Below are 10,092 nucleotides of genomic sequence, written 5' to 3' on the forward strand. Positions count from 1 at the left end.
ATTCCCCACTATCAACATCCTGTTGGCCACCATTGACCAGAAACTGAACTGGACCAGCCATATAAATACAGTGGCTACAACAACTAGGTCAGAGGCTGGGAATTCTGTGGGAAGTAAATCATCTTCTGACTCCCAAAGCCTGTCCACCATCTACAAGGCACAAGTCAGGAATACTCTCCACGCCTGGATGAGAGCAGATCTAACAACACTCAAGAGACTCATCCAGGGCCAGGCAGCCCGCTTGATTGGCACCCCACCCACCACCTTCGACATTCACTCTCTCCAATCTGACTCAGAGTGGCAGCCGTGTGCACCATCTACAAGATCCACTGGTGGTGGAATCGTTTCAGCACGACCAGCTGACGTGAAGTATGGAGAAGTATTTGTGACTTTGGAACGAGGCCGACATTGTCTGTGGAAAGATCGAGTTAAGCTGAGCTGTCAGCTATGACTAAAGGTGACCACTGGAATTGGATAAGCCACGGCCACAAGGTGCAGAGAGGGCTGCAGGAGCGGCCTTCTCGAAAAGACGCGGATCAGCAAAATGTGAATTGGGAGACGGGTATGTGTAGATGGGTCGAGCAAGGCCATAGGTGGGAAAGAATGATTCGGTCCATTCGCTCTTACGGTCAAGGAAAGGTGCATAAAAAAGAGAGAATTTTTGATGAATAATGCACATGTCAAAGACATTGGAAAGAGTGCTTTAGCTTGGGTAGGTGGCCGTAAATACTGGCTGGAGCCTAAAAGTAGCCAGCTGACAAACTAGTGCTGTTAAGCAAGAAGAGGGGAGATAGGAGAACAGGGTGCGCTCGCAAACAATTCATACCTCATCTGTTTGGCACTGAAAATTACTCTCTAAACTCTTTGACGTGTCGATCTCAGCATTGTGACAATTTATCACAACCAATTGGTGTCAGGTCTGAGTTGCTCGTATTGTCGGGCTGATAGGCATGTGCAATAGGCCGAGTGAGGTCCTGATCCCGTTTCAGCTGCTGGATGGTGACCAAACGAACAATTCTCCCTCCCCAGCCTGCAGCAATTGTGCATCCTGATGCCACGTGCTGGATCAACCACAGGTTAGGGATCAATTCTGGCTCTTTTCTGATAGTCGGTACATTTGTCTGAGCAATTTTAGGGGACCCCCAAAACTCTGATTAGAACAAACTCTGAACTCATTCTACAGCTTCCCATAGTTTGAAAGCGCCTGTACGTTTTTGTGAAGGAAGAGCATCTCGGTAAGAGAAGAAATGTTAAATGCGTTTGTGTGTTGCCAGAAAACAGGAACTAAGAAGGAATTAAGAAGGGCTGGTTTAGCACAGGGCTAAATCGCTGGCTTTTAAAGCAGACCAAGGCAAGCCAGCATCGCGGGTTCAATTCCCGTACCAGCCTCCCCGAACAGGCGCCGGAATGTGGCGACTAGGGGCTTTTCACTTCGTTTGAAGCCTACTTGTGACAACAAGCGATTTTCATTTCATTTCATTTCATTTAAGCATTGCTTTTTGTGCATTAATCTCGGACCCCTCTTGAACACTAATCGGACATCAGCTGGACACGATTGTGCAAAAGGTATGCATATTTCAGAAACTGAAAAGTCCCAAAGGATTATGAAGGAAGGAATCACGACATCCTGGCAGCTTTCAGATACTCCCTCTGGCCCAATCAGAGTGGGAGAGGAGTGGCTTCTGATCGTATAAGTGTTGCCAGAGCCATGCTGATTTTGGAGACTGACTCAGGCTGAGATTCTTGTCCTGTAGTAACTTCTGCACCAAACGATAAGCCATGATTGTGAAAACATGTGCAGTGCTGCTCCTGCTCTTCGGCTCTCTGTGCACCAATCTGACACAGGGTAAGTGACTGCTGCGCTGTTTCCTTTGCAGGGGGTGCTGGTGGAATATGTATTTTCAGGTGACGAAAAGAATTGTGTTTGTAACGTGCACCTTTCCTTCTGTACAGTGAGATCTGAAATGGATGAAGAATGTGAAAGGGGCTGAAAAGCTGAACGACAAGCTTTTAATGTTTAAGTGCTTTCCAGAATAAACATTTATCTGATCTGTATGCTTGACATAGACAATGTGTTTTGGGACACTGCTTTGCGCATTTGTTCAACGATATATCATCCAATTTTCACGTGATTCTATGTAACTACAGTTCATGCCATAATCTACTAAAAGTTCTGTTGTAAGTGCCAGAGCAGGTTATGTTTTAATGCAGTACACACTCTTTGAAAACTTGTTGCTATGGAGCAGCGTGAGACCACCGATATAAACGGCTAACAGGTCCTCTTTGAGTAAAGTGCAAACATTGTTTGTTTGGGAACGGCTCTTGAATTAATTCCTTACGCCTTGGCAGTCGTAACGGTTTACGAAATGCCCGTCGATAGCATAGGCTATTTAAAAATGCAGCAACCTTTTTTCTCAGTAGCGTTTAAACCACCTGTAGGGGTCGTGTCCAACATGCTAATGCTGACCATAAAGGAAGCCGAATGTCAGCTGGCATTGTGTCTTTGCGAAATGGTAGGATGAGCGAAGGCAGTATCCAGCGCAGTTTAAATTTTTGTGCTGCATGATTTCCATCTGGGCTGCTCATAACTCTTCCAGCTACAGTTGACTGAACTGGGTTCTAAATAGCCAGCTGTTCGGGATTAAACTGCATTGTGTAGGTGGTGAGATTTTACTCACTTGATTCCAGTCGTTGGCCCACCGCATGCTGCTCCATCTGAACTGGCTCTGGTTCAGAATGATATTAATCTGGTATGTGTGTGTTTATTCCATTAACTGGCTTTCTGCTGCGCTCGGCATCTTGTGGAGTTTGAGGGGGGGGGGGGGGGGGGGTGGCGCAGAATCAACGGAATTTATGTATGTGATATTAAAAGAGTACATGATTTCGGTGACAGAAAATGGTGGGAATATGAGCAAAATGTTCAGCAAATGGGGACAAGTGCATTTCGCCAATGAGGAAAATAAAAGTTTTGTTCATCATCAAAGATTCAAATGTTTTTAACATTTTAAAATAATCTTTACTGTCACAAGTCGGCTTACATTAACGCTGAAGTGACTGTGAAAATCCCCTCGTCGCCACACTCCGGCGCCTGTTCGGGTACACGGAGGGAGAATTCCGAATGTCCAATTCACCTAACAAGCACATCTTTCGGGACCTGTGGGAGGAAACCGGAGCACCCGGAGGAAACCCACGCAGACACGGGGAGAACGTGCAGACTCCGCGCAGACAGTGACCCAAGCCGGGAATCGAACCCGGATCCCTGGTGCTGTGAAGCAACAGTACTAACCACTGTGCTACCGTGCCGCCCCTATATCTAGTCCACCTCTTTTCATACATCGCTTTGTGAGTAAGTGCCAAAGAATCAAAGACCGAACAAATTTGATCAGGTCAGAATAAAGTTCAATGTGCCAGGAAATGGACATATATTTCAAATGTGGATCTTGTCCAATAACGACTAAATAATCATCCAGTTCAGACCATTTCATTTATTAGTTGTTGGTAAAATACAGCCATACACTCCCAATGGTGCACAATTAGCCATTCTGATCGACTTTGAATCCTTGTTTCCCTCGCTGTTAGTGATCATAAATATCAATAGAGGTGTGCCTGATTTGTATTGCTGTGTTAGCCTAGGGCTTGGGATCCGAATGAGGGTCTCCGGGAATTTCAGCGCTACCCAAATGCTCACAAATCAGCTAGTTTCACAGCATTGGCCATCAGGTAGCCTAGCGTGTTAACTAATGTCCTCCAGAGCTGAAGGGTTCAGAGCTAACTTGCATCTGGCGGCCCATGGAACACTCCTTTTAACTGCGATTTCAGCATGTGTGGGACAACGAGGACTGACTATGCAATTGAGTTAATGGCTCTCACCTCCTTTACCTCTCCACAGGCAAGCCAACTGCGGTTCTGAACAGGTGCATGTGCAGAGGTGGAGCAACACAGATCAACGTGAGAAACATCAGGGGGCTGCAGGTTATCCCCATCCCAAACTGCCCCCTTCAACTCATGTAAGTGCAGAACATTAATTTGCTGTGTATTACTGACTGACGGCCGAACAGTGCTGTTACTTTTCATATCTGAAGGCTGGGTAACACCATTAAACCTTTGCCCAATTAAAAAAATTTTTTTTTTCGAGTACCCAATTATTTTTTTTTTTCTAATTCAGGGGCAATTTAGCGTGGCTCACCCACCTACGCTGCACATCTTTGGGTTGTGGGGGTGAGACCCACGCAGACACGGGGAGAATGTGCAAAGTCCACACGGGCAGCGACTCGGGGCCGGGATGGAACCCGGGTCCTCAGCTCCGTGAGGCAGCAGTGCTAATCACTGCGCCACCCTGCCGGACCCCCCGCCCCCCCCTTGCCCATTTGTAACCATTGCTGGGTTCCCTGAGGCACTTGCCTTGTTAAATTGTCACACTTGGCTTAAAATTTATCAGAACCTTGTAAAGGTGGTGGAACTTTCAATCAGAATTATTTCTTAAGCTAACAGTCTGTGGTGGCTTAATACGCAATAGGGGGAACAGAAAATGAGACTATACATGGAAAAAGGGTGCGAAAGCAAAATGAAATGAAATGAAAACAAGTTTTAGAAAAAATTGCCAGTGAAACAACCATAACGTCCATTACAGATTTACAGTGTATGTCTGGTTGAAGAATTTAAATCTGTCTGAATTACATAGAAAACGATTACCTACATTTAATGTTTCCACTCTGTTTTGCCTTCAGAGTGTTTGTGCCTATTTTCTGAAGCATATTGCTTGTGGTAATTATTCTAATTTTGTTAAAGTACACAGGGTGACTGCCAAAGTCTGGTCCCTGTGTGCTACTGGCTACAAATATTTCGCACTGTGCAGACCCCTTATTAATAGGCTTCATTTGCACCGCAGCGACTTGAAAGGAACATTCATCCTAGAATGTTTTGCCCGATTCCAATGCGCTAATGATGCGATGGCAAGAAAGTTTAGCTGGGGAGCGAGACGCCAATCGACCAGTGAAGGAATGGCTGTATGAAACCAGATTGCAGTACCTTCATGGCATCTCAATTTAAAACAGAGTAGTTTAGTGGTAATTTAGTCCATGTGTCAGCTCTAGTTATGAGCCAGCGACGTTATATAAATTTACCAATTTAAACAAGTTATTTTTCTGGTGATTTCAACTTGCAGTAACTGTGATTTAACTGACTTCCAGGAGAGTTGACAAACGAGCTGCCTTTTTCGAACACAGATTTTCACTTTCAAAGTCCTTCGATCAATACTTTAATCATCCTCTTGAAAATAGAACGATTAGGGGGGGAAAATATCTGTTTCGAGGTCTCGTCAAGGGGAATGTTCAGACCGGTAATGAAGACAAATGTTTTTTTGCACGTGATTGAAGAATTTCCTTTTAAAATTTTACAGAGCCACGTTGAAGACTGGAAGGAAGATTTGCCTGCATTCCAAATTTTTGTACCTTTGGGAAAGGAAGTTAAATAGGTAAGAGCACAGATTTTATAAACTTGAAGATTATACAGTGTATAAAGCAAGCTTCGAAGAAACTAAAATTAACAGCAAGAGAAAAATTTGCACTCACAGAGCGCCTTTCACATCCCCTGGCTGTCCAAAGGCATTTTAAACATAATGAAGTATTTGGAAATGTAGGCGGTATTGTAATGGAGCCAGGTCCAATTTCTGCGCAGCAAGCTCCCACAAACCACAATAAGATAATGAGCAGATAATCTGTTTTAGTGTCATTGGCTGAAGATTACATATAGAACATAGAACATACAGTGCTGAAGGAGGCCATTCGGCCCATCAAGTCTGCACCGACCCACTTCAGCCCTCACTTCCACCCTACCGCCGTAACCCAATAACCCCTCCTAACCTTTTTTGGTCACTAAGGGCAATTTATCATGGCCAATCCACCTAACCTGCACGTCTTTGGACTATGGGAGGAAACCGGAGCACCCGGAGGAAACCCATGCAGACACAGGGAGAACCTGCAGACTCCGCACAGACAGTGACCCAGCGGGGAATCGAACCTGGGACCCTGGCACTGTGAAGCCACAGTGCTATCCACTTGTACTACCGTGCTGCCCGGCTGTAACACTGGGAGGGTAGCCCCTTTGCCTTTAAAATTGCACTGTTGGATCACCCACCTTAAAAGAATAGCACCTCCAACAATATAGCACCCCCTTTCATTGGGCGCTGGTGTGCCAGCCGGCACTTTGCGCTAGGGTCTCTGTAGTCAAACTTGAATCTACAACCTGCTGACTTTGCGGCTTATTCGAATCTAAGTACATAAGAAGGCTGGGTTCACGGAACGCCTGAACAGAGAATCAGACAAATACTTGAGGAAACATAGTAACGGGAATGGAAAAGAAGGGGGAAATGTGTTTGGAGCGAGGGGCCTGGTTGGGGTGCTCGCACGGGCAGAAGGGGCCAGCTGTTTGTCTTCTCTCCTGGAAGTTCAATGATCCCGTGCCAACATGATTTGAATTAAATGTGATTGAACACTGGATGGTTTTTTTTTTCAATTGTGTTCCTGAATATTTTATTAAATTAATAATGTGCTGCAGGAAACATCTAGATTTACAAAATTATTGGGATAAAATATAGAGTCTGCGGTTGATACAGTTGACATCTCACTTGCATGACTATGGCAATCAATACACTCTAGCCTCATTTGACTTGGCATCTGACAGCCTTTCATTAGAAACATATTCAGGCTGAATATTCTACTTGCTGGATAATTATAGATCTGACTGCTGATGGATTCTTTCATTTTCCTCATTATTGCCTCTTACCGTGAGCTAAGCCACCACAATGTTTTTGGACTTTGCACTTCAATGAATTGGCAGCCGAGAAGTTATAAGTAATCCACCTTGACAGGGTAAAGACTGTATTTAGGTCGTGTTATCTCCCCTGCTACTGCGGGGACCATGTAAAAGGTGAATTTGTGCATTGGTAGCTCAGTTGGCCATCTTGCCACCCAGTAGTGAACCAGCCTCACACTGAACACACCATTTAAAAAAATACTATTATCGGCTGCTTGTAGGTCTGAGCAGCACCAATGGGAACATCTGTTATTAATCGTGAAATCCAATCCAACGTCTGGCATTTTTCTATCGACCTGGCCAAACCTTTAATCATCAGTAATCTGAAGAAAACGTGTTTCAGTTATCTCCATTTTCCTCGGCTTCTTATTCTGAAAGGAACTTTCCACTTTTTCCTCCCCAAGGGTGCAGTCATTCCCTGGTCCCTCTCCACGATTCATGTGAGCTCTTCCAGTAGGTTAAAAGGCTATTTGACTGCGGGAGGCATAACAACTTGGCTCAATCCTGGTTTCGCCGAGCAGTCGCACGCAGTTTGGGTTGCTCTGTGCCAATCAGGAGTGGGAACACAAGCTCATGTTTCTTCCCTTTCATAAGCATTGCGGTCCATTATAATAATCCAAGCATGGCCTCCGCTGAGTTGAGCAAGCTGATCACTGACTGGGGACTTGAACGCACAACCTGTCTGCTCTGTACTTCGATGTATCTTTGAGCCTTTGGGATAACTTACAACTGTAACACTTGACCAACATGAGGTAGTTAATGGGACCTGGAACAAATATACAATCGCCTGCACTTACAACACTCTCTTGATAAATGCCAGACATTGATAAAATACACATTATGGCTCCCTGGTTAATGAAGAAAGTATACAGGACACTTTTCTTTTGCTGTAGCACACCCTAGGCGGCAACATGTTTTTATATGGCCCCCCAAAGGCGCGTTTTATTGAAGGTTCATTTTATATTGCTATAGAGTGTTCTCAACTCTGAATGGAATGCAAACGTTTTGACTGACAACGTGCTGTTTATCTTCCAGACAAGCCAAGAACTAATCAAGAGGGAAGAATGAAGCCAGCTTGCTGTCCCTGTCCAGATACCGCACACGAGTGCGCATTCACACTAAAGATGCTCTGTGCACATGTTATGTTTGTGTTTCTTCGCCATTCCTGCCTCGATTGCTTCGCTAGCCGCCACACCTCATTCTGTCAATCTATTACACGCTGAATCTAGTTAACTGTAATGTGGCGCGCGCGCACGCTTTGTCAACAGTGCTGTTAATGATCAGAGAAACCAACGCCTCCGGGTATATTTTACTGTATACGCTACTGCCGACTGACTCCAAGGCAAGCTCATGAGGTTAGAAAAATTGTCGAGCTAAAAAGTGATGGGACGAAAGCGGCCACTGGGAAATATCATTTTCCAACCGTGCTCCTCGCCCTCACTGATGATCAGAGGGAAATTCCTCTTCGAAGAAAAATGGCCTCATGCCTAATTTATCCCATCCCCAATTAATGGCCTGATAATGAAATCACGGAAACAGAAATGTGCGATTTCAGAGGACATAATTTAGTTTGAAGGATATAAGTCACAAAGGTAGATAAGTCATTTTAAGTCAAGTCATTCATTCTAAAGTTCTCCCTTTAATTTAGGAAGAAATTGAGGAAATGCTATGTAACTCAATGGCACCATCCAGTGACAAGAGTAAGCGCTATAACAGCATATCAGCAGGATGATCATTACATTTAAGCTTGGGACGTAACATTTTGATACTGTCAGTTCTTGAGTCGACAATCCATTAATGTAATCTCAGTGTCACCCTCCTCCAATGCGCCATGGACCTCGGCAGTGCAAGAGGATGGGATGTAGCCTTGATAGAGGGCTTTTTCCCAATGTCACTTTTTGGTTATATGCTAATATACAAGAGGATGGACCTTGCTAATTGGCCTCCAGGATTTCCTCTCTCTCTCTGGATAAGTGTTCATCTTTTCCTGATGTCTCCCAAAGGTGCCATGTGGCTCCGATTTAGGAACTCCACTATCTGGGGAAATGTTTGAATGTCCATTCCATAGCATAGGCCAGTTCGTATGCCCCAGAGCAATGGGGGAGTAATCCTGGATCAATCTGACTCGCCTGAACAGCAGCAACCAGGATTTAATCTCTAAACCACCCCCCTGACTGAGAGGATTCTGTTATCTATCACAAAAAATGTCATCTCCCCGACCTTTGTTCAGTAATATCGACCCACCATTGATTAAGTATCTTTGTAAAGTATTAAAGGCTGGCAGATGGAAACTATTGTTCAAATTTGCTAACGATGCTCGGAGCTGCCTCCGGAGCAAGTTCATTAATAGCTTTTCTTTATGTACATATTGGAGTTTACTAACCTTTTTGCTTCTTCCGTGACCAAAATGGTTTTTGGAAATAGTTTCAAACTGACTATCGAGCAGAAATCCAACTTCAAACTTCTAATTATCTGAAACGAGGTGTCATAAGGAAGGACTGATGGTTGTTTTTGGCAAGTGCCTTCTATTGTTACTCCCCAGAAAATGTGAAAATTTAACGAAGAGCTGTCTTTCAGAAAACAAAAGCATTTGGCAAAATGTTCTCCTTGAAAAGGCAGAAATTCTGTCAGATACCATTCCCAGTGTTGTCATTGCACATATGATGCGCAATGACCGATTAATGTCATTTCACTGTATATTTCTGGATGTGATGTTATTGCCTCTTTTTTTAAAAAAAAAAGTTCAATGTAATTGAACATATCCATGTTAGACTTGTTGAAAGGCACTATTGACTACTCTGTTTTATACTGTTTCTTTGTAACATTTTAAGAGGCTTTTTTACTGAATAAATTTTGTTAAAATTACCAAAGTTTTCTCGTCTCGTACTTTATCATCGAGAGCAAAGCTTCATTTATCATCAGTTGTGAAGTTTATTTGCTTTTTTGCATTTTTGGGAGGATTTATCTCACAAGCAGTACAAAGTCAGTGGGAACAGTCGTAGAATCCCTGCAGTGCAGAAGGAGACCATTCAGCCCATTGAGCCATCTGCAACGACCCACAGAAGGACCACACTACCCAGGTCCACTTCCCCCGCCCTATCCCTGTAACCCACCGACACTAAGGGGCAATTTGGTATGACCAATCCACCTAAGCTTCAGATCTTTGGACTGTGGGAGGAAACCGGAGCACCCGGAGGAAACCCGCACGGGCAGAACGTGCAGACTCCACGCAGTCAGCCGAGGCCGGAATTGAACCCGGGTCCCTGGTACTGTGAGGCA

At 44.4% G+C, this 10,092-nt stretch overlaps 1 protein-coding gene across 1 annotated transcript; it reads left to right on the plus strand.

Moving 5' to 3' along the window:
• Positions 1-1,654: 1,654 nt before the first annotated feature.
• On the plus strand, positions 1,655-9,678 carry LOC119956117 (stromal cell-derived factor 1-like). Its single transcript, XM_038782998.1, has 4 exons — positions 1,655-1,846; positions 3,890-4,007; positions 5,399-5,473; positions 7,849-9,678. Exons 1-4 carry the CDS (start codon positions 1,780-1,782, stop codon positions 7,862-7,864), a joined length of 276 nt encoding a protein of 91 aa, XP_038638926.1. The 5' UTR covers positions 1,655-1,779; the 3' UTR covers positions 7,865-9,678.
• Positions 9,679-10,092: the final 414 nt, after the last annotated feature.

The sequence above is a fragment of the Scyliorhinus canicula genome, chromosome 22 (assembly GCF_902713615.1).
Source record: "Scyliorhinus canicula chromosome 22, sScyCan1.1, whole genome shotgun sequence".
NCBI classification, from domain to species: domain Eukaryota; kingdom Metazoa; phylum Chordata; class Chondrichthyes; order Carcharhiniformes; family Scyliorhinidae; genus Scyliorhinus; species Scyliorhinus canicula.